We start from the raw sequence: 24,000 nt of genomic DNA on the forward strand, positions 1-24,000 counted from the left end.
AGGGCATCATTATATGGCTTCTGAGCTTAGCCAAGGATGCTGAGGTCAATACAAGTTGAGGGATCTTTCCACTTTGCAGTATGGAGGTTGAACTAGAAAAAGATCCCTGCCCAAGGATAAGGATTTTTTTTCTTTTTAAAGTAAAGGACTAGAGTATTGGCTAAAGGATGGAGTATGACAGCAATCAGTAGACAATGTGTTATTTTGTCATGTCAGATTTCCTCAGCAAAAGCAGCTCATGATGGTTTTGTGATGGAAGTTAAGTTAGGGAAAAACTGACAGAACTGTGATTTCCCAAAGGAAACAAAGCAAACATAATCTACTTTGAAAAAAATCTGATTTTATTTTTGTATTGAAAAGACCTGTCAATTTAAATAGATGTTTATTTCCATTCATGGTCTCAACCAGTGTTGTGTGTTAACATTATTCAGAACTGTATAAAAAGCCATCTGTGTTACATTGGTTAACATCCTAGAACACTGGGGGAGGGGAGGGTTTGAAGCAGCTTAACATTAAAAATAGGATGTTCCCAAAAAACTTACAACTGATGCGGCATCTTCTATTCTAATTTTAAAGGAGCTGAAGCATTTTGCAAATACAATTCAAGTTATTTGGTCTTCAAAAAAACTTTAAAACCAGATTGCTTTCATAGCAGTATTGAAGCTGTCAGCTGAGAGAACACACACACAACACTCTTGTGTGTGCAAACACATACATGGAGAACCACACTGAGCACAACTGGAACACCCCATTCAGTACTTGGATTACAAATGTGTTCCTTTGAATCCATGATCACAGTTAATTTAAAATGCTAGTTTCTTTTTTTAATATATACATGGTTTCCACGGAAACCCAAGATTCTGCACAATCAACTGACATTTATTACTCATGGTACTGTGAAGGTCTCAAGCGAAGGGGCCAAATTCCAAAACCTTTACTCAAACATGCACATACCTCACTGAAACCAGTGGACAGGGGAGAAGATGGTTTAGAAAAGGGGTTGCAGGGTCAAGGTCTAGATTTGAAAAACCACATGACAGATTGTCATTTAAAAAAAGTTTTTAAGTCATTCTTTGGTTTATTTCCATGATTCCCAACACTGTCTGAAAAGCCCAGAGACAGTCACATGAGAAATCATAGCTCTAAAGCAAGCCCACAGCATTTTTAAGTCTTGTGTATTAAATGTTTAGAAGACTACAGGAATTCAGAGTACCCCTTACATTCATGTCCCCAAAAATCTAGTAACTGCTTAAGTGCATGCACTGAGGCACGACCGGCATGCCTGCAAATTCGTATTGTTCAAGTTAAGAGTAAATATAGCTGCAAAAAACCCCACCCACCTATAATTAAATGGTCATTGCTAGCAATACTATAGTGACTGTCTTGTTATTAAAGAAATGCAGACATGGTTGCTACCCCTTTGGCTCGCTCAGCCAAAGGAAGCTGCCTGCTCAATTTAGAAAGGAAGCACATTTTAAGAGTCCAAGGGAGTTTAATATTTCCATGTTTCTGGGGTCAATTATTAATGTAAAGATGTAGACAAATGGCAAGTATATGAAAGCATCTCTCATACATTCCAGGGTTTGGAAGTCAAGAGCAGATCTTGACTTCCTTGTCCTTAAATGTTATGGTAGGCTTCGAAAACCATTAAGAAGTAATACAATATTTCTATGGAAAGCAAAGTAGAACTAAGTCTAGCTAGCATTTGTATGCAAGCAGTTTTTGCAATGCTTAATGTAAGGCAGAATTTATTGCAACTATAGTTACCAGTCTGCTATAGGAAAAAAACACAGGCAACTATACTCAAAGAAGGTGGCTGATAATTACTAGTGACAACTTCTATTTTTTAGAACAACTCAGCTTTAATGTACTTTCTGGAAACAACATTTTCATCACTGGTTTTCACTTCCTTCCCCATCCCATGTTAAGTATCAAAAATCAAGACCGGATAAAATGAATTGTGGCTATTTACCAACCAACATAATCTATACCAATATTATTCTTAACTGGAACAAATATAAGTCATTCTTTATAACCTACTGCCACTGGTTGTTTATAAATATCTGCTTGTTGCAATAAACATTGGTCATTGAAATATTCATTTGCAGTAACTACTTGGCACTAGGTTAATATACTTGTAAAGTTTAATGGAAGTGCTTCTGATGTACATACAAGCACTTAAAACATCAGACTTTTTAAAACTTAGTTCTGGGGCTTTGAATATTTCTAGTTACAGTTTTCACAAGCATTTCTGAAAGTATTAAATCTGTTCAATAAGTTCAGATGCTCCTGTCTCAGTGTATCTAAGTTTCTTCAGCAATTACATAATAGCTGATTTAACATTCTTGCTTCCTGTGCTGAGACAACAGGGTACCAAAATTTAGTTATAAAAAGAGGCATTTTTGGTCAGGCTGACCCTCCCAGCTGTCCCTTAACAAAAAAGAAACACAGCTCAAACATGTCTCCTCTCTCCAGAAAAAAAACACCTAAGGCCACAAATGTACACTTGCCAGAACATCAGGTGTTTCCCAATTTGTGGCAACATTCCCACTTAGAGAAATACAGTCCGAAGGCCCCACCACCACCTTGAAGGGTGAACCATCTCAGAAGCCAGTTTAGGCAGCAGTGCATATGAAACCACATTACATCAAAACAGTGTGTTAAAGTCATTCCAGCTACTTCAACTAGTTTTTAACAATGTTTAATCAAAATTCCTAGTTGCAGGAAAGAAAAAAAAAACCAAACTTAATGTAGAGAGAGGCATAAAGATGCAAAGATAACCACCACAATGATAGCAAAAACTCTTGTTTAAAGGTTTTCTTATGCTAAAAAAGGCACACAACCCTTTGTGAACTAGAGACAAAAGCTAGCAGGACTACAGCAATAAACCCAGAAGAAAAAGCCTACCAGAATTACCCAATTGCCTACTGGGAGTGAACAATGAAGTAGACAGGCTGCTCTTGCTCTGTTTTGTTTGCAGGGAAGTGGTCAAATTTAATAGTCAAATTTAGCCACATTAAGAAACATTTAACAAAAGCTACCCCAAGAAACCAGAACAAAACCTGACGTTTGGGTCAAAAGGCCACAGACAGGCCCTTCTATAGCATGTAGCTGAGTGAGTTCAGAGATTGGCAATGAAAGAAAAAAAGCTTTAGACATGTGATGGGAACAAGCTTTGGGATTTATCGAACAGTCACACCGAGCTTCTCCAGCACACGCACTCCCTTTTCTTGGTATTCTTGTCGGGTCATCCAGAAGTTGTCTTTGTCTTTCATGATGTCTGCTAGAACAGCACCTCCCAGAAACACCATGTGCTTCCGACGAGGGGGATCTTCGATTCGGATCTTGAATTTCTGGGAAGAAGAAAAGAAATCTTTACTAGGATTCTTGAAACAAAGCCTTGCAAAAGCAAATTGGGCTTTCCACCAGAACAATGAAGTGGAAACTGTCTAGTGAGAAAAATGTAACTAAAAAAACTGAAATGTTAGCACAGGGTACTCTGTGTGAGCTTCCAGCTTGCACAACTGAAGTAAAATAATGACTTTGCATTGGAAATGACACACAGCTACTGACACTTGCCCAAAATTTGTACTTTCAGTATATCAACAAAAAGCCCAGGATTCAGAATACTGACAGAAAATTAGAGACCAAATTTTCATTTCAGGAACACTATTAAAAGTGAAATAATTCCTAATCTTTGATGGCTGAAATTATGAGAAGTTACCAGATCATCAAATCACAAATATTTTAGAATTTACACAATCTAAACCAGCTTAACTAATTAATATTCCCTTAACTTCTTCAGTGCTAAAGCTCTAACTTCAAGAGCTACAAAGAGAGTACAAAGCTATGACTGAAATACAGCCTCAGATGTAAAACATTCTGTACAATTGAGTCATTCCACAGAAGACCTTCAGAGAACACTGTACGAAGAACCAGGGAAGTTCAATTCAGTTCACCATTAGAAACTCCACTCAAAGGAATCTTCAGTACAACACACTGTTACCTCTGTAACGTGTGGCTGTTGCCTGCTCATCACAGTAACACATGGAAAAGGGAAACTTACTCCACCTGAAAGTGTGTTAGAGCTACAGCCTCTCTCACTTTTGAGTATTTCACTTGTAATAGGAACCAAAATTTTCACAGATTAAAAAAAATTGGTTTTTTTACTCAATGACAACTTTAAGGCACAGAAACTCCTTAGCTTTGTTTAACCAACATTACAATTTGTGTCCTGGTATTTATCAGCCTATTCTACCCAAGACTTCGGGAATTACCTGCTACTAGCCGGCTCTAGAAGGTGACTTTATTGCAAACAAGGCAGAGGCAGGGGCGTGAGGAAGGAGGGGCAGCGTTTTCGCAATCGGCAGGGAGGGCCACCCGCAGCCTGAGCCATTCCTGACCGCCCGGTTCCCTCTAGCGGGGATTCAGGGGAAGCCTCTGCGGCCCCCGGCTGCAGCAGCCACCCCATCCCCATACCCACCGAGAGCTTCTCCACGTCTCCTTTCAGAACCCGTTCCAGGTAGAGCTGTTTCAGTTCCCGCTCCAGTCGTGAAGGCAGCCCAGGGTACATGGTGGACCCTCCAGACAGCACAATGTGCTTGTAGAACTCAGACCTGACCCAAAAAAAATAGTCTTTGTAGTGTTGTATAGTTTAGTCTGTACTAGAGGAGGTACTTGTACAGACAGGGGAATAAATACAAATCATAAAACTACACAAAGACAGGCTGCACAATTTCAGCAGACTTGCTCATGCTTTCCCAGAAAGCAGAAATAAAAAAAAAAAAAAAAAAGTGCTTTCAAGATTTTATCTTTGCTCATTCTTATTGAAATAGTTTCCAGACAACCTGTTAAGCTCCAAATGCTCAGCCTGAGACCCATTCCCAGCATACACCCTTCACGCAGGTGTATCTTAAATTTATTGATTAGTGTCTAAAGCTTTATTAGTGTCTAAAGTGTCTAAAGATTTTATTAGTGTCTAAAGCAAGTGTTGTTACTTTGAAGATAGTTCTTGCATCACCCCTGCACCCAGACAAAGGATTTTAAATGTTCTGCTCTACCTGGTATCAATGTCAGCAGCCTGGATGGTGTTGAACAGCAATTCAGCCACACCAACCCCTTCAACATTGATTAAATGAGGCTGGAAGAGAGCCTCTGGTGCCTCAAACCGTTCTCCACCAACTTTGATAATCCTGCCATCTGGGAGCTAGGGAAGAAACAACACCATTGAAAAAACTACTTTTACCCACTTGAATGCTAAAAAAAAAAAAAAAAAACACCCAAGAGGAAATGACCTACATTGCTCCCAAATGTTTTAACACAGGAAATTGTTGATAATTGTCAGCACTGCAAGAAGTCATTCAGTAGTACTGAAAGAATATACAAATTCTTTAATCCCTCTGCAGTTCACTTGGAAACATCAGGGACCAGACACATCAATACCGAGCCACCAAATATTTCCTTGCAATATCAACTCCTAGTATCAATTTTAAAAATTATCTTATAGCAAGAATAATGCTTTTCTGCAAATTTTTCTACCTGTGATCACAAAGTTTCCACTAAGAGCAAGTTTACCTTTCGTGACACCAGATATCAGTCTCATGTCTCACTGCTACATGGATGAAGCTGAAACAATTTCATATGCTAGAGTAAGTCCACTTTTTCTACAAATTCCTGTACTACAATATTAAAATTTCAAATCTCTACAATGACAAAAGAAAATCTGAAAAGAAAAAAGCCTGCAGAAGAATTTCCCAGAACCAATTAATTTGATTCTACAGGCTGAGAGGTGAGCTACTGCCAAGAAAAATTGTCAAGGAATCAAAGCTGAATGCTACCTGAATTTAAAGCTAGGAAGTTTAGGACAAAGAAAGCTGTCTTGAGACACTCACCGTGTAGGATTCAACTAGAACTGTGGTCTCTAGTGCCAGCTTCTGCTCCTGTTCAATGTTGTATCCCACGTAACACAACTTCTCCTTGATCATGCGAACCGTCTCAAAATCAGCAGAATGGTTGAAAGCATAACCTCGCAGCAAGAGGAGCTGGAGGGAGCACAGCAGGTTAGCAGCAAATGAGAGGAACAGTCCAGATCTCTCAGTAGAGGGGTGGTACATTTAGACACATATCTCTGTTCACCTCCCTTTTTTAGTGGCAAATTTGGGTATTAAGAGAAATTTTCCCAGTGTATCTATTATCCCCAGAAAAGCAGCAGTGTTATTCCAAATGGGAAATTTTCTTCATCATTACAACTCTCAGCATAACCAGAACAAATGAAAAAAAAACCCAAAATAATTCTTCTCTTTAGAACTTCACTTCAGAACATTCCCGTATTCCAGTTTAACCATAAGATTTGTCAATCTAAGATGTTGCTTATATTTTAAATGTCCAAACAAATGAATTGTCTATCAAACATACTCTTATTTAATAATCAGGGAAGAATCATTACACTATTTTCCACACTGCAAGAAAGTCTTTCTGAAAACAGATGAGTAGAGCTGAGAGAATATAATTTAGCTTTCACTTTAGGTATTGAGAAAGCTGACTTTCAAGCTTTTCCTTCCCAAATCTGGAATAAATTCCTTTTCTACAAGATTGCCACTAAGAAAATGTGATGTCTCTGAATAACATCAATATCATCACTTGTGATTTAGATGAGAAAACACAGTAAGAACAAACTGAAGTAACACAGAGAATACAGGAGTTCTTAATGTAATTAACACGAATAATAAAGGGAAAATGCAAAGTGATTTCTCACTATCAAGAGATTTTGACTTGAACCAACATACCACAGATACCACCTCAACCTTAAACCCTTTTCCCTCCCAGCTTACCTTGATGAGGTACCTAGTGATATCCCTCCCAGCGATATCTAACCGTCTCGTGAGGTGAGGGAGGGAGAAACCTTCATACACTGGGCAAATGTGAGTCACACCATCTCCAGAGTCCACGACAACACCAGTCAACAAACCTAAAAGAATGGGGGGAAGCACAACTTTTATTGCACTTTCATAAATAGAGCAGAACAGCAGTGACTTTAAGATAGGATTTTTCACTGTAAACTAATACAACCTCTCTTCCCTCAGTCATCAGTAGATATTCAACTTCAGGTTTTCATAGTAACAAATGCTTTCATATTTTTTTTTAAGTATTACTTTTACCTAGATGTTTAGAACTCTACCACTCACAATTTTATGTGGTGTTTTGACATCTTAAATTGTGCTCTAATTAAAGGGAGTATCTACACTCACTAAATGCTTATTGGGGCACAAATTCCTCCACAGATTCAGTTGTGCAATCTTATATTAATTTCTGAAATATGAAGAAATCTAGAGACATTCAAGCCACAAGTTTACCTGGATAAATTCTTAGGACTTGTTGATCTTTACTGGTATACAAAAAACCAAATACTTTCGTACGGTAGAAAATATTTGGACTAGACAGCACACACCTAATATTTCCTCACACAAGTGGCATTAAGCTGAATGAGATCCACTTTCTTAGACTAAAAAAAATCAACTCATGAAGAAAAGTTTACCACAAACTATTAAATTCTAAGGTATACATAACAGATATCATGAATATGCAGAAACAGAAGCTTCTATACTTAGGAGGCAAAAATCAATGATGAGAGTTATCAGAAAACACTTTTATAGTTTCTCACAAGCTACCTAAAGCTAAAGCTAAAAGAAACCATATTTTAAGGACAGACCTTAGAAGTGTGGCGCACTGAAATGAGGCACATTTCTATATAACTTTAGCCACTACTTTCATCTTTGAAGTAATAAGTAGGATGTTTTAAAGGACTTTAAAAGCAAATGTTTGATTTATGTGCCCCTTGATTTTTACATCTTAGAAGGTCTTCAGCTTTGTTTTAGATGATGGTATGTAGAAACACTGCAGACTGCTCTAAGTTGTCTCACATTCTGTTATTCACCAAGTAATTGAGCACTACACAGTACTCGTACAATTAAAAGGTACATGTACAATTACAGCAGAATTTAAGACTGCAGATGTCAATTAACTATTTGTAAGGAATCAAACCAAAGAAAACTAAGGGGGAAAAACCCAATAGCAAAGACTGCAGCAAATAAAATTAATACTCAGGTTTGCAAAAGTGGTTTTGGTTCAAGTAATTATATTGACCTGCACGGCAGAGCCACCCTTCAGTACCCCACTGCTTTTGGTCCTGGACAGAGACACTACAATGACAAGTTAATGGACATGGATATTTGTGTCCCGCTATGTGACAGCTCAAAACACCACGTCACCAACAAACAGATGCAAGGAGTGATGGTACAGAAGTGATGTGCTTGAGTAACTTCTTAAAATCCTAGATGGATTGAAGTTGATGGCAGAATTTCCACTGAATTCAGTCAATCCATTATTTTCTGCTCAGGCTGAGGATCATTTTAATTTAGTTTACTTACAGCAGAGGATTCAACTTTTTTTTTTTCCCCCCTGAAAGTAGTGCAAAAGTCACATGATCATTTTCTTGAAATTACTCTCTTACTCACGGTAAACAGTTCTTCCTTTTTCAGGAAAAACCAAGTAAGCCATTAAGACTTAATGCCAAAAAGGCAAAACAATTACACCCTGAAAGAGTTTTGAGGAACCAAGTTTTTGCATTTATCCATGAAAATACCACCAACAGTAGTACCTATCAATAGTTCCTCAAAACATAAAGCAAGCTGTCAGTCAGAGCTGAGCATCCTTAGAGAACAGCATGGAATTAAGTCCAAGACACGGTGATGACATGTTAGTACTTTGTCTCAGCAACACATCTGGAAACTAAAGCAACTTTAGGTTAATTTTGCCTACCTTGAGCATACAGAGTAAGAACAGCCTGGATGGCTACATACACCCCAGAAAACTGGTACGTCTCAAACATAACCTGTAAGATGAAGGCAAAAATCAGCTTCCAAACCAGGCCCAATACCTCAAAGAAATTTCATTGGCGTTTGGAAACTGTATTTCTAGAATTTTGCGTTTTTACTAATCAAAAACACTTCCCAAGAATTTTCATCACAAAGATTCCACAGGAACATTAGAAACCTATGTGCTTTGGGACAGTAAAAAGTACATTCAGTTTTGTATCTTACCTGTTCACACCAGACAAGCCAGATGAAATATTTCACATCTGTTAAGCAACAAAAGCAAATAGAAGAAACCCACACATCCAACTTTTGCAGCTTCACACAAATTTTCACTTTTCCAAAGTGCTTAATGACTGGAAGGCAGTACTTGTAGACCAGACAAGCAGTTCATTACTGAAGTGTGACTTGGGAATAAAATGTTTTTTTAAGATGCATGCTTTAAAACACAGATCAGGCATTTTTCATTCTGCATATTAAGCCATACAGAATTTGTACAACTGCACGCTATGTCAAATAAAGACCAGGCTCCTTCATATCTTAATCTAGAATGAGCCCAGTATCACAGGTTGCTCTCTGGATCTGGACCACCTTCTTTCCTTCTTTAAAGGGTAACCAATGACAAACTTTTAAATTTAGTGTAAAATCCACTACAGAGAGAAAACTGCAGATTTGCAGAATTAATACTGAAACAGTAAAAGTAACTCCTTGTCTTGAACACTAGGTTTCTCTAATCACTGAACCAGTTTCAGTTAAGAAGCAGGACAAGATTAAAGAATGTAGAGTTTATAGGATCGTGTCTTCTTCCTAAACACAAGAAAAGGCCAAGTAAACAAATCATGCTGTACAGCAGTTTTCCCCTCAATAAGCTTTACCAGGAAACATGGATGAACTCTGATTATTCCAACACATACAGAAGCTTTGCTTTTGCTACCCTGCAGCCTTCAGAACCCTTCTGCAACTTCTAGGATTAGAAACTGATTGAATCCTAAGTGGTCCCACAGCTCAAGTAAAAGATATCTAAACATTTTTGAAGATGCCTGACAATTTTAGAATCCTGAACTATTTAAAGAACCTCCTCCGTTAGAACAGTGTGAAAAGGAACAGAAAGGGAACAGTTGAAAGGGCAGCAACTCAAAATAGATCCCCTTTGAGTAGTCATTGTCTAAACACAACACTATTCCAATGGATATTTTCAAACAACCTGAGTGCTTGTTAAATGAAAAAATAATGCAAGAAAAATCCATATTCAAATGGCACTATTTACTGCCTTCACATGTACCAAACCCTAAAGTCTTCTACAATACCTTTTATAACCTTTGGGGGTGTTGTCATTCTTTCTTTCAAGAAAAAAGAAATGCATTCTCCTCTGCATTACTTTCTTTGACATGGAAAATGCCTCGACACAGGGCATGTACGTTAACAAATCTTGAGATATAAATACTGAGCAATATGTTTCCCTGAAAAGATCCTTCTTCACATAACAGCAGATTTTTGATTACCTACAAAGTGATGTTCTAACTGGGTACAGAAAGAATTAAAAACTGGGAAAGAATATAAGGAATCCTAGGTTGGATTAGATAAAGTGACTGTGCTTGAGCATTCTTGATTTGCCGCTACAGTCTGGCTGCTTCTGAGGGTGTTACACAATGAGAGTGCAGCAGATAAAGACAAACAGCAAACACTCCATTAAGCTGTGGAGCAACCGGGGTCTTTTACGTGCTATGAGAGGAAAAGAACTTTTTTAACATATATTTTACAATACAGCTGACATGTGAACACTTGCTGCCTAACTATTACAGGTGGGCCTGACAAAGTGATGAAATGAGGAGAGAGAATTCCTGGAATCAAAATGAAGGACAGCATATATAATTATCTATCATCTTGATATGGTCCAGATGACTAAGCTTTTCTTCTAAAATGCTACTCACTGTATCCCAAAATGCAGAGATATTATTATATTTACTGCAGGCTTTAGGAAGTATCTTCATTCAGTCCTCTGCCTCACACTGGGCTTGCCTCTCTGGAAAGGAGGAGGCCACGTCAAAAATGGAAGGAGTATAAATATGTTGCAGTTAAACTAAATATTCCAAGTTCTGATAATATTGTATTCCATTAAAAACATTAGCAGAAACAAGGAGGTTCTGTGTAATTCAAATTTAAATGTATAAAAATGGATTCTAGTTTTCACTAATCTTCTGCATCATGATCTTTCAATGTTATTCCTGTATTTTTGCAAGATTAAGTATCTACAGTCTCTGGGGTAGTGTTAAGAAGGCAAATGGAGCAATGCAAATATTCTATCAGAATTCAGAGGCCATACTAAACTCTTGAATTTTTTGTATAAAATTACTTGGCACAAGAATAACTAAAATCCATCCTTTTGTATTTACTAGGAAAACAGAAACAAGAGCACTACTGTTGACAACTGAAAAGTAAAGAAGCCTGGACAGGAAATAGAGCCATTCCTGCTACATGGAGGCCATCCAGAATAACCTGCTCTGCCTATCACACCACAGCTGGCTGATATACAGTACATGTTTCATTACCTGATACTTAGGTCATAGGACCCTAATGTCCACAATTGCTAAAAAAAAAAAAAAGCTGAATTCAGATTGCACAGTCTGATTTTTTTTTTTTTTTTACTTAACCTTTCCCAACTTTGCTAGACTTCATTTGCTCCCTGGTCACTGAAAGAAAGGATTAGTGCCGATGTATTCACTGCCAAGTTGCAGAAAGCAATACTGTAGCTGTGACATCAAAAGATTTCAGATGAAAGGTGCTGATAAATGTCAATTCTTAACAGACTAAGGAATGATTTTGGGGAAATATATATAAACAAGCTTTGATATTCAAACCTATATTAATTGAAAATACTTATGATGCTTATGAGAAAAAAATTCAACAAAAGAGAAAACTAAACAATCTGTTCTCATCTAACATTGCTCTTCAAACCTGAGTCTTCATCACAGGTAGAGGAGCTAAACAATATATATATCTGACAATCTACACTGAATACAAGGTTCAGCTGGAGCTTAGATCACCCAGGGCAGCACTCTGAGACTGAGGATGCAAGAACCAGGTTTTCCTTCTTAGAAGGCTTTCATTGATAATCCCTAGCACTAATTAAAGATTAGTGCATTGGCTGTCATCACACCTTCGTCTCAACTACCTCCAACAACACTGCTCCCTCCATCTGGTAAGCACCATCTAGCTCAAATCTCCTCTGCATTACTGGCTTATACAAGTCCAAGTCATTTAAAGTAATTAACATTCATCCAACAACTAGTAATCAACATATCCTGGGTATGTGAAGACAGACATGTATTTCCAATTCTGTGTTTTAATGCTGCTATTAATGCTTGAGACAAGAAGCCTGCTTACAGCTTGTGAATGAGATCAGCTGGTTTGAATTTAAGCACAGTAGCATTCATGCCTACGGCTGAGAACGGGTTTTGGTTGGGGAACAGAACTGCTTTGCTTCAGACAGTCACTGCGTGTTGCTGGAACAAGGAATCTCTTAGTGCTCCAATGACTGTATATCAGCTCCTACTAGACACATACCTCCACAATCTTCTCCCTGTTTTTAGTTGGATTCATGGGAGGCTCTGTGAGTAGTATTTTACAATTTTTTGTGTCAATATTAAGTTTTTCTGGTCCAAATGTGTAATCCCAAAGGTGCTTCATATCATCCCAGTTTCGAACTATGCCATTCTCCATCGGATAATTCACTTCCAGCATTGATCGTAATTCACTGGCTTCATCACCAACCATCAGATCCTGTAACATTTTAATACAAAAACATGTCAGTGTTTACAAGGTTTTCTAAACACCAAACTCCTCAAGAATGACAGTGAATTGCTTCAGCCTCTGTCCAATGTGTTCTTAAACAATGCCCACATTTTTGAATCACTTGCAGGTACTTAGGAGACAAGTAGAATATATTTCATGTAATATTTAAATTTGGCTCTTACCCATCCCACAGCTTTTCCAAAATAAACATTAATTTGATTTTTTCAATCAACCTTAAAGAAACCAATAAACCCTGTTAGAGCTAGAGACTACAAAGACTTCTTAAGTACAGATGTTTCTCCACTGACACCTTCAAAATTATTTTACCAAATACTAATTTCTGAGAGATGCAAAACAGCACATAAGGGTAGTAGGTGGGATTGGCAGAATATTTTTCCATGCATGTTGCAAATTTCTGTGCACAATACCAAAAAAGGAATAATGAGTGGTGAATAAGCATACCGAACAGGAGCAAAAGCAAATAAGAGATTATAAATTCCACACCAGACATTAAAAGAAACAGTGGTTTACATATTGCCTGTGTCAATAGGGTGTGAAGAGACACATCTGAATATAAAATATAACCTCATCTGTTCCTTGCCAAAATTCCCAAGCCAGAAACCCCAGAAATGCATTCTTGCACAAACACAACCAACTAATGCAATTTGTATAGTCATTTCACACTGATTAAGCAATCTGTTTATTAACGTTAGTTATGCAAACATTGCACATTCAAATTAGTAGCATCACATCTTCTCCTTTCCCACGTATTTCACACAGAAGTATGCACAGTAACATCCTATCTTTGCTGCTCATTATATCCCATACTTTTCTAAAGAAGCCTGAACTGACTTACTTGTACTTAGGCTGTAAGAACATATTTCTAGGTACCATTAGCTCTGTGTCCATGATAATATTAATTGCACCAAAAAAAAAAAAAAAAAAAAGCCAGCTGCTTCATTCAAACATATGCCACGACAGTTTGCAGTTGCTGTGGCACAGTGGAAGTGAGGGTTACTCAACCTACTCTTCAATGCCAGGGAAAAAAAAAAGATGCACAAGAAAAAATCTGGCATCCGGTTTATAGTGCCTATTTCAGAAGTAACCTAAGCAGTTGCTGTTGACTATATAAAAAGGAAGTTAACTGAAAATAGTTTAAGTGAAACCATTCCTTTTTCACCCCCTCTCCCTGACAAGGTGTTTTATTTGTTTTCCCTTGCACAGCAGATCAAGCTTCAGCTCTTGACTGTACAGAAGACAAAAGTCAAGACTCCGACACTTTCAATCCAAAGCACTCTGGTGAAACCACACTATGAGAACTCCACATTACTCATGAGAATTTAAGACAACACAAACTCCACCAGTTAGAAGAATCAGAAGCCTTTTTTGTGCATTGCTCTTTGAGGCTCCAAGCTGCCCAACAGGACACAGCCCAGGAAAAGCTGCTATTCAAAGGTGCAAAGCGAAAGTTGCACAAAACTTTCACATCCTTTTAAAACAAAGCTAAAGGGCAGAACAATTGTTCTCTCTCGAGAGCATCAGCACTAGCACACTAAGAAACACGTACACTTGGCAGTTGAAGAGAAGAAGGACAACACAACCAAATTTGCAAAGAGGAAATCAGTATTGTGGCATCCAATATTTCCATCACTTCAGTACTCAGTAATATCTGTCTAACTGAAATCTGAACATTTCTTCAAACTCTTGGTTTGTTATGTTAAATAGAGCAATTTCTACTGTTAAAGATGCTGAGTTCAAGTTGATCTTTCCATGTTATTCTTGCATCTTGCAAAACTACAGGTTACATAGCATTTAAAAGCAATACATAAAATGTTCTCATTAATTAGTTGCCAGTAAATCAAAGCAATGAACAATGTCCAAAATAAGTATGTATTCAAATGTAAAATGTAAGACAAGACAGAACAATGAATAGCATTTAAAAAATAACATAACAGCTACTAGGTCTCATCAAGCAAAAATGGTAAACAAAAAGCACAGGGGCACCTCACTTACCATCATTTTGTTATTCTACTTCAACAGGTCAAGAAAGGTGAAGAAAAGGTAGAAGCAAGAAAGTCAGAAAAGGCCTAAATGAAATTCTCAAATTATTTTAAGTACACAGTAGAATTAGGCTGAAAAGAGATGCATGTACAGCAGGAAATGATCTGAGTTAGTTTCGTTAGGGCCAAACTAACATTATCAGGACATCAGATTAAATTGTCTCTTTAAAGGAAGCTATTGCTACAAGTCAGTGGCAAGTCTTGTTTAGCCTTCCTAGACTGCAAGGAAGATCAGTGTATCTACCTATCTCTCATAAATAGGATTCTGTGTATATATATTCTGTAACAGTGGAGTTTTACCCTGGGCTAGGTCTGTATCTGAACTAGACAAGACTCTGCACAGGACAATTGACCATAACTAGCTCTGACAATTGTTAAATTTAAATTTTATTTTTAAAATTCACTTCATATATCCAAGAACTGAAAACTACTCCTTAGTACTGACTTATTAATAACCCCCAACCTTCTGCAGACTAGTACGTCAGGAAAAGACAAGAGCAGCATCTATACTTATGGTTTTAGTTGCAATTTTAAGCAAAATAATCCCAGTAATAACTGAATTCCTCAGTAGGATAAAAAGCTATATCCCTCCTGCTAGCTGAAATGAGAATTCATAAGGGAAATATGGCCAAAGCAACTTGAAATTGGTAACTCAATGGACGACCACTGTTTTGATCAGCTTCCTTTCACAGAGTTTCTGAATTCCACAGGAGTGCAGTTTTCCTGAATAGTTTTGAAAAGTTAAACTGATAATCTCCTTGCCAGCTTCCTTTACTCAGTTTTAAACTTATCCCATTAGCACTCACAGCGCATGCCTATAATTAAATTTTGGCATAAAACTCTATCTGCTAAAATACATTTTTTTAGGAAATCTGCAAGATTCTCACAAAGAAAAACAGCACTCACACTTAACAAGTCTTTCTACTGTGTTACCCAACTGGGATACCCAAAGTGCCTGTGTCTTCTCTTGATACACTGCCTCCTTAAGAAAGGGTAACAAGCTGTTCTAGGCAAATGATATAAAACTAGAAAGAATCTAGACACAGTTTATTCTCTTTGAAATACACCCACAGGATCCATGCTCAAGCAGAAGACCAGCAATGCATGCAAGATGAGCGTTTACATGTTCTTCTGCTGATCTCAGCAATTACCAACTTCTACATCCTACCTTTTCAATGCAGCACTGTTATCTGTAACAATATCAAATTATCAGATAATCAGAGGATACCAAAACTGGGTGACAGGCTGTATTGAATGGGCTGGAAAGAAAACATTACTTCAACCGTGAGATTTCATGCAAGAAAATTTTGGGGGGAGTTTAGACTCAAATCACTGCATAATTTCATAAAACTTTACCAGGACCTCTTTTAAGGAGACTCCTCACATTAAGTTCAAGAAGATACCCAAGGAAATACCTCTCCCCAAATCTTACTAGAGAAAGGATTATGTTTTCTGTCTCCTTACAAAAAAATCGTCTTTACTGTGAAAGGGAAAGATCTTTATCCTCTCAAACAAACTGTCCTAGCTGATACAAGGTAAAGCATTATTGAGATAGTACTGAGACAAACCCACAACCACATTTTGGGAAGCTCTAGCATCTTTTAGCCTTTTGACTTCCTTGTATGGCCTTCTGCTGATACTACAACCATTTCACAGGCAGAAGCAGAAACCCAACAACTCAAGTTCTCCTTATCAGCTACAGGGTTCTGAAAATAAGGAACAAGACTGGACTGATTTTTTTTTCCTCTTCCTAAACTGCTGCTCAGAACGAGTAAGGAAAGCAAAGTTGAAATCCTGTACATGTGTGGTCCTACTTAACCTTCGCTGGCCTAAGTGGGCACTTCTACCGTTCTGCATTGCCTCCTGCTTCTCTCTCACTCTCCACCTGGAGTTTGCACCACAGTCTAATAAGGCAGTCATTACTTTACCTGACCAAGAAATCCCTCTTTTTCAGCTGGATCAGCTCACTAAAGCAGATCACAACATGCCTGCATAAGCAGCATGACCAGCACAGGGTGAGAATTGTGTGGCTTGAAGCAAGAAGGGAGGATGTGACCACAGCAGGGCCAAGACATTTAACAAAGCCTATACAGCAGAAGCAACTAATAACATTTGAAGTGTTACTCTCTAATTACAAAATAAGTGAAAAATTATAGCTCCCTGGACTTCAGAAAATGAATTCTCCAACAGTGGTTCTCTCCTCATGTCTTGGAATAATGCCCCAAGACAAAGCAGCCTGAACAGAGCCTCTCCACCTCTAACTGGTGTGGAGCACCTACATCCATCAAGAGCAAAAGGAAAACAAAAACCATAGAAACGATGAAACGCAAACACAGCCAAGGTTAAACATCTCATACAAGATCACAGATGATCAACTCTGAGTAGAAAGCAAACCATACAGAAAAACCTGGAAGCTCCAGCAGTTCTTCAGCACTGTCTCAAAATCCCACAGTACAGCTTGGTGACAGTCACTTTGTCTGATCTCTGCCTTCTGATCTTGGCACCATTTGCATTATTGGCATTTGAAGCCCCTTTTTGCTCAGAACCACTCAAGCCCTACCTGCTGCCTCCTCAGGTGCACTATCTGAAGGCCTCCAATGCTTTAGATTACCCTCTTCTTAACTTTGTAGTTTGTGACAGGCTAAAATCCAATACAGAAATGAATCAAGAGATACTGAAACAGCATAAAAAGGGAGTTAAAAGAAAAAACATTTCCAAATATTACACAACTCAAAAGCTGCCCTAAATATTTTCATCTGTCAGAAAGAAATAACAATCAAAAAACTTACCTTGATTTCAATGTTTCCTACTTTAGCAGTTGATCTTATAATGGGTCTGCCAACCAAAGCTGGAAAAATGTGCTCTGGAAAATTCGAGCCTGCATAGCCACATTTCACAAACTGAAAAGGAAGAAATAATTTTATTAGAATACACATTACTTTTGTTCACAAATAGAAACCTGGTTTGGGATAAAAAATTAAAAGTCCAAATTTAAGACTATGTCCCCACTGGAAACCAATCTGATTTATACTTTCAAATCAATTTTACACATTTTAGATGATGCATAGATTTTTAAAACTGAGCAAAAGTATTTTCCACAATGTTTTCTGAATCAAGATTATCATATTTTTGAGAAACAGTTTAAAATTAATAGGTACATTGGAAGATATAAAAGAGTCCAGTGGCTGAATTTGGATTTCCTGCCACTCTATAAAAAAAAGTCCTCTAGCAACCTGAAATCTGTAATTTTGTAATGGATCACCTTATAATGAGTACCCAATGAAACCTAATTAAATCACCTCTCCAATTAAGAGCACATGGTAGCATAATGAATTACACACCAGAAAAAGCTCCAAAACCTTGTGAATTCAAGTTTTACACTCTTGTAAAAAGTGCTCAAATGTGAACTCACAATGCAGACGGATTTCTCAAAGTTTTGTAATTTTGAGCTTTCCTTTAAGGACAAAGTCTGCAGTAAGCACTTCTAAAACCAACAGCACAACCAAAAACTCAGATGATAGCAGTTCACACCAAACAGGATGCTCTGAAAGAGTGTTTATTACCCAAATATATACAAAAGGAAGCTTTATATCACTGGGTTCCAAGATAGTATACACACTAAGAAAACAAGGACAATTTACTGAACAATAAAAAAATACATAGTCACTAGAGGAAGTTCAGTTGTAAAATGTGAACTTTAAATGTGCCAGCAAGATTAGTTCATGGGGATCAGCCAGCTCTGCTCTTCAGCTATCCTCTTTTGATAGGGTACTTTCATGTATCATACTCTACTGTTCCGCCCACAGCTCATACAGAGAAGACTCCTCTTTTATTCTGAGGCACAGTTTGCATACTGGGCTATACATTAACATGCCAGAACAAAAACACTTTCATCTGCAAAATCACCCAGGCACTGAGGTGCAGCAGCAGTAACCCAGCCCCCTGGGAACCCTCGGGTTGGAGGGAACCTCGGGAGCTGTGTCATCCAACGCTGGGCTCAAACCAGTCACCACTGAATTCTGAGCAGCTTGCTCAGAGCTTGGACCAGCTGGCTGCTGGGAGCCTCCAAGAACAGGCAATTCACAGACTCCTTGGGACCTTGTCCCAAAACGTAATTATCCACTGCAGGTTGTATCAAAAGCCATCTGCTAGAATTTTCCAAATATTCGCCGAGTTTTCTGAAGCGAGGTCTGAAGACTGCCACTGGAACAATTATCCCAGCAAAGAGTACAGCTAATTGCAGCTGAGAGGAATTCTGTCATTACACTAACGGTAACATGAGAAGTCACTTGTGCTGCTGCTCCTAATTATTCACCTTACTGCAGGAAAAAAGGGCACCTGTTGTGGGAAGAAGTTTAGAGATCCGGTTATAGACAAAACCAAGAGATATTTTAATTAAAGCTGGGGTAGCAGAGGGGAGAAAGGATTTTTATTTTGGTTTTTTTTTGGGACCCTAATTTCTTTCACTCCTTCAGCGCTTGCCCTCCAAAGGCAGAGCTGTTTGGAATACCAGAAGAATGACAGTGTGTACACAACTCATTTCATTCATTCTACTTCAAACCCAGAATACTCTGAAAAGGCAAGTATTTATCAATTCTTTTGGTTATACTAAGGCCAGACCTGCCTAGGAGTTGTGTAGATCTTATCTGTACATTCAAGAACGCAGTGCTGCTATGAGAAAGCAAAAAGCAGCCACAAGCACTTCTGGATCACATCCCTGAATACACCAGTATGTCAGAAGTAACAGGATAAGGAATATCTAAATAAATCTTTACAACTTAAACTCCTGGAACACCCCATCATGAAGCTCCACCACTCAAATTTTTAAACCCCCAGTATTTATATAGCAATCCTGATATATGTAACCAAAATAATTACTGCACAAAAATCAGCATCTCTTGGCCAACTTTTAAAACACCTCTCAGAATCACATACAACTATACTGACCTAAAAACTGCTGACCTACAAAACCACAAAAATTCTTACTATTTGATATGAATAGTAACTTCCAGCCTCTTTTTGCATTCAGACCTTGATGCATCTTCCCAGGAAATTAACAAATTCTAGGTTTTAAAAACAGATTGTAGTTTCTCCAACCAGCCTATAACACAATCAAAAACAGATTTAATTGATGCAAACTACAATGAGAGAGAATAAGCTTGGACATTGACAGTCTGTTTCCTACCTCTTTCTGGCCACAACAGAGAGCCTCAAAAATTACATTTTACAAAGTTTGATGGACTCTGCCATAGACAGAAAGGACAGAATTCTAACTTGCGTTCAAATTTGAAATTTCCCCTTCCAGTCTACATAAAAATTTGGTGAAGATAAGAACAACTGAGCTTTCCTTATCCTCTTCCCCATCAATGGGGACATCCCCACTGTAGTATTCTCCCTGACACTATCCTGAATATTCAGCTGGTTCAGTAGGTTTGTGACCACCTAACATTGCCTATCATGGCTGCAGAACCAGGCTTGGTAAAACTACCAACAGGAAAATGCTCAGATCTCTACAATAACAGATTTGGACTCTCTTAGATTTTTTGAAGGAGTACAGGAAAACACAAGATACCTCTCCCTCCTGTCCCTTCCAGGAAATCCTTCAAAATCTTCAAATAAACATTATGAACTGCAGTAATCTGGAACAGATTCTCTTTTCTAAGGCCCAGCATTAAACACTCACTGTTCTGCCACTCTCTGTTTGAAACTCTCTAATTCAAGAACACTGCACTTGTTTCTCTTCCACCTCTTGCCATGCACACCCCTCTCAGCAATTATTGAATTACAATGCTCATGTTTCCAACAAGAACACAAGCACTCCATGCATTTACCCATTTCTGCAAGAACTTCATCATCATTTGTTTTTGCACACATTTGCTATACATTCAGAATGTTCTAAGAACAGCTATTTAGCCTGCCTGTGCAAGACCATGTATGTAACAATTTTTACCATATATAGTTTCTTCTCCATTTCACCGTGGTTTATACTGAGTCTTTCACTTCCTACTGAGTCATCAAACCCCAAGAACTTGCATGTATAAGTGTTCTTTCAAACTAAAAGAATGAGGAAGCTTGCAAACAGGTCACGTGGCTGGTTTTAAAATGAATACTAATATTCTTATCAGATCTCCCTGCTTGGTCCTTTCCACTGATGCAACTCTCAAACAAAAACCCTAAACACAGTTACAGCAATTTTACAGGCCAGTAAGTAACTTTCTGTTTGGCCTCTAACAATAAGAACATCCACCTCTAACGCTTCAGACCTTTGAGGTGCCATTGCCTGCCTCCCACACTACATGTTGCAAGAACTGCCTTCAAGGCACTCACCTCTTCCTCAAAGATTGGCCGCAGCCCGATACATCAGAAGTCCTACTGCAGCCCAACAAGAACAGCAAATTTTAAAGACAAGCCTAGTGTTAAAAATTCACCTGATTTTCCAAGGATATTCTCCATTTTTTTATCTATAAGCTTTCTGACACGTGGAGAGAGATTTAATTTCAATCATGCTTTTAAGTGTGAGGTATCAGAAATAACTCTAAAATAAGACATCTCTTGTCACATAGGCAAAATATTATTAACAAAATACTGGTTTGACAATATAGAACTACTTGATATCTCCACATGCAATTGAGACTCAAAAGCTTTACTGAATGGAGTTTTTGTGCAGCTTAGTTATCCCAATCCTCGTCCAATTATCCCAAATCAATCTGAACATTTTGAGTTGACTGATTTAACAATTAAAACACTCTGCTCTCCCACCCAAGGAGCTCTGTGGCTTCCAGGCACACATTGTTCTGCCCAAAGGCCCAGCACAAGCCAAAACCACACAAGTGAAGTGACACAAGCCCCTCCTCTTTCACCATAAAGGCACCTTCCACTCTTGTGGTTATTTACATCCTGCTGGTCCAACTCAGGATGGGAAAAACTGTCTGGATCCAAGATGTGTCTGGAATTAACAGCATGCACAGATACCCCGGGTTGTAAAGAAATCTGTGTGGCACACCCAGCTTGGGAAATCTGGTTGGAAAAATCACTTTTACCCCCTGTGTCACACCTGAGACCAGCCAAGGCACAACACCGCTGTCACCACCAACACACAAAACCTTTTACAACTCGGTGATTATTGCCATATAAAGGACCACACCAATGGATTAAGTCTGAATTTATTTTTTTTTAATCTGGGCCTCACAATAGAAAGAATAAAGAAAAAAGAACAATAAAAAAAAACTCAAACCGAAAACAAACAAACCATAAAGCAGCTTTCATATCCCTTTGTAACAAGAAAATCCTATGTCCTCTTCTTTCCTTTTTCTAAATGATAGTGTTAAAAGTGCCCTGTTAAAGATAATTTTTGCTATATGAGGGTTAACAAAGACATCAAAACTGTCAAATACAATGTTCTTCTTCCTGAACCATTCTAACAAGTTCAGATGCTAACTGAAAAACCCCCTAATTTAGGATGCTGAATCTCTAATAAAATAATCCTTTGTCTCAACTACTCTTTCCTAGGCTTATTTTAAAAAAACCCTCTTTTTTACAAATGTCCATATAAAAAAAAAAACCTTGCTTTTTTTTTGCCATTCAAGAGATCTTAATGCACCACCAGTTAAGATAACTGCACATAATATTGCTTTATTAGGGGAAACCCTAGACTGCTAAAAAAAATTACTAAGGGGAAATATCCAGCGATAGCATCTGATCTCCTTCTGCTTTAAAATGGTATCTTTTTCACTTCCTGCCAAGGTGCTTCACAGCCTGACAAAAGGATGGATTTCCAGCGGGTGCCTGCACGCTTACGGAGGCCAGAAAAGGTGGAAAGGATGGGGAGGAAACCTTTCATGTAAAAAAATGATGTGGAGGTACGTGGCAGATCAGAGAGGTATTAAGGAAAGGATGATGCTCTATTTTGAACAGCAGCTGCCAAAAAAAAAAAAAAAATCAAACAAAAAACCCCCAACGAAACCCCAACAATCAAACCCCAACACATTTCCCTAAACCAATGATCCTGCAGACACAGGACACATCCTGATTGCTCAATGCATAATGCGCTCATTCAGAATGTTTAAAAATCCGTGTTTTTGTCCAAACGCGCGTTGCTACAGCGAGACTCGCTCAGGTCACGTAGAGGAATCAGCATACCGACGGTAAAACGACAACGCCGAGGGGCCGGGGGCGGGCAGAGCAGAGCCAGCACCGCAGGCCCCCGGCGGTGCCCCCGGTCCCCAGCACGGGGACACCGGGCCGAGGGCCGCCGGCCCCCCGCCCATTCATTCCGCGGGCCCGCGCGGCCGCCGGGAGGGCGGCCGGGCCCGGCGGCGGCAGCAGGGCCGGGCGGGCGCGGCCCACGGGCGGTGCCGGCAGGAAGCCGGGCCGGGTCCGGGGGGAGTCACCCGGCTTCCCCTTCCCCTCCGCCCCGGCGGCAGGGCGGGTCCCGGCGCCGCCCGCAGACACTCACCCCGGTGCCGTTGTCGCACACCACCACCTTCCTGCCCAGCGTGTCCATCGCTGCGACACCGACACGGCTCCGCACCGGGACCGACACCGACCGCGACACCGGCACCGCCCCGACCTCCGCCGGGCCCCCCGAGCGCGCCGCCCGCCCGCCGCGCGCGCACGCCGGAAGCCGTCAGCGCGCGCCGCCGCCCCGCCCGCCGCCGGCCCCGCCCCCGTTGCCATGGCGGCGGCGGCGGCGGCGGCGGCAGCGGGGGGACGCGGGCGGCAAAGCGGCCCCGGAACCGAGCCCTCGAGGCGACCCGGGGCTCCCCGAGTCACCCCAGCCTGCCGGGTCGGCTCTTTGTGTTCGTCTCCTAGCGATGCCGAGGCGGGGACGGGTCGCCTGAGGGGCCGCTCGCCTGCCCCCCTCACGCCTTCCCCTCCCCGCGGGGCTCTGTCTGCTCGCTCTCCTCGTACTGGGCGAAATCAGGCGGATCTTAAAAGCTTCTGTTTGCCATGAATGTTGTGTCCATAGCTCGACATCCCGGAAGAGCTTCTACTCCTCCCAGAGGCCTTGCCCAGGTCTGCCTGGCACAGCTGGCATTTGTGTGATGGGTTCTGAAGAAAGGAAAAGATGAGAGTGATCTCCTGGCTCCTCTCTGGCAGCCCGATATTTGTAAAGGATAAGTATGATCTCCTGCATTGTCTCTTCTGGCAGCCCCAATATTTGTTTGTTGTGTTGGCCCAAATTCCACTGACTTCCACGAGAAGTCAGGAACAAACCCCAGGTTTTTCCCTCCATGCCATGAGCTATGTCGGTGCCCTATGAACAGCAGCCTGCTCCA

At 39.7% G+C, this 24,000-nt stretch overlaps 2 protein-coding genes and 1 long non-coding RNA gene across 4 annotated transcripts in view; 1 reads left to right on the top strand and 2 right to left on the bottom strand.

Annotated features, from left to right (window-relative positions):
* The window catches only part of RAB1A (RAB1A, member RAS oncogene family), a 152,262-nt gene that overhangs the window by 90,552 nt on the left and 37,710 nt on the right, over positions 1-24,000 (top strand). The gene's annotated exons all lie outside the window — the stretch shown is intronic.
* Positions 321-23,345, bottom strand: ACTR2 (actin related protein 2). Of its 2 annotated transcripts, XM_068186369.1 has the most exons (10): positions 23,178-23,345; positions 17,512-17,622; positions 14,676-14,690; positions 12,435-12,650; positions 8,818-8,890; positions 6,831-6,967; positions 5,892-6,041; positions 5,061-5,206; positions 4,484-4,616; positions 321-3,353 (listed from the first exon to the last, which is right to left on the bottom strand). In XM_068186369.1, exons 1-10 carry the CDS (start codon positions 23,223-23,225, stop codon positions 3,183-3,185), a joined length of 1,200 nt encoding a protein of 399 aa, XP_068042470.1. In that variant the 5' UTR covers positions 23,226-23,345; the 3' UTR covers positions 321-3,182. The 2 variants fall into 2 exon arrangements, with proteins under 2 accessions (XP_068042470.1, XP_068042471.1); XM_068186370.1 differs by lacking the exon at positions 14,676-14,690.
* On the bottom strand, positions 17,863-22,859 carry LOC137471816 (uncharacterized). The gene is made up of 2 exons (XR_010997869.1): positions 22,392-22,859; positions 17,863-19,060 (listed from the first exon to the last, which is right to left on the bottom strand). It is a non-coding gene; the product is annotated as an uncharacterized lncRNA (long non-coding RNA).

Source organism: Anomalospiza imberbis, chromosome 3 (genome assembly GCF_031753505.1).
Source record: "Anomalospiza imberbis isolate Cuckoo-Finch-1a 21T00152 chromosome 3, ASM3175350v1, whole genome shotgun sequence".
Lineage (NCBI taxonomy): Eukaryota > Metazoa > Chordata > Aves > Passeriformes > Viduidae > Anomalospiza > Anomalospiza imberbis.

Excerpts from the sequence above, each read along its gene's own strand:
- ACTR2 (XM_068186369.1), bottom strand. The coding sequence starts at position 23,225 with ATGGACACGCTGGGCAGGAAGGTGGTGGTGTGCGACAACGGCACCGGG. Across the intron at positions 6,968-8,817 it reads TCTTACTCTGTATGCTCAAG|GTTTGTTGACTGGTGTTGTC; the intron begins GTAGGCAAAATT and ends CCATTCTTTTAG. Across the intron at positions 6,042-6,830 it reads TCACTAGGTACCTCATCAAG|CTCCTCTTGCTGCGAGGTTA; the intron begins GTAAGCTGGGAG and ends TGCTCCCTCCAG.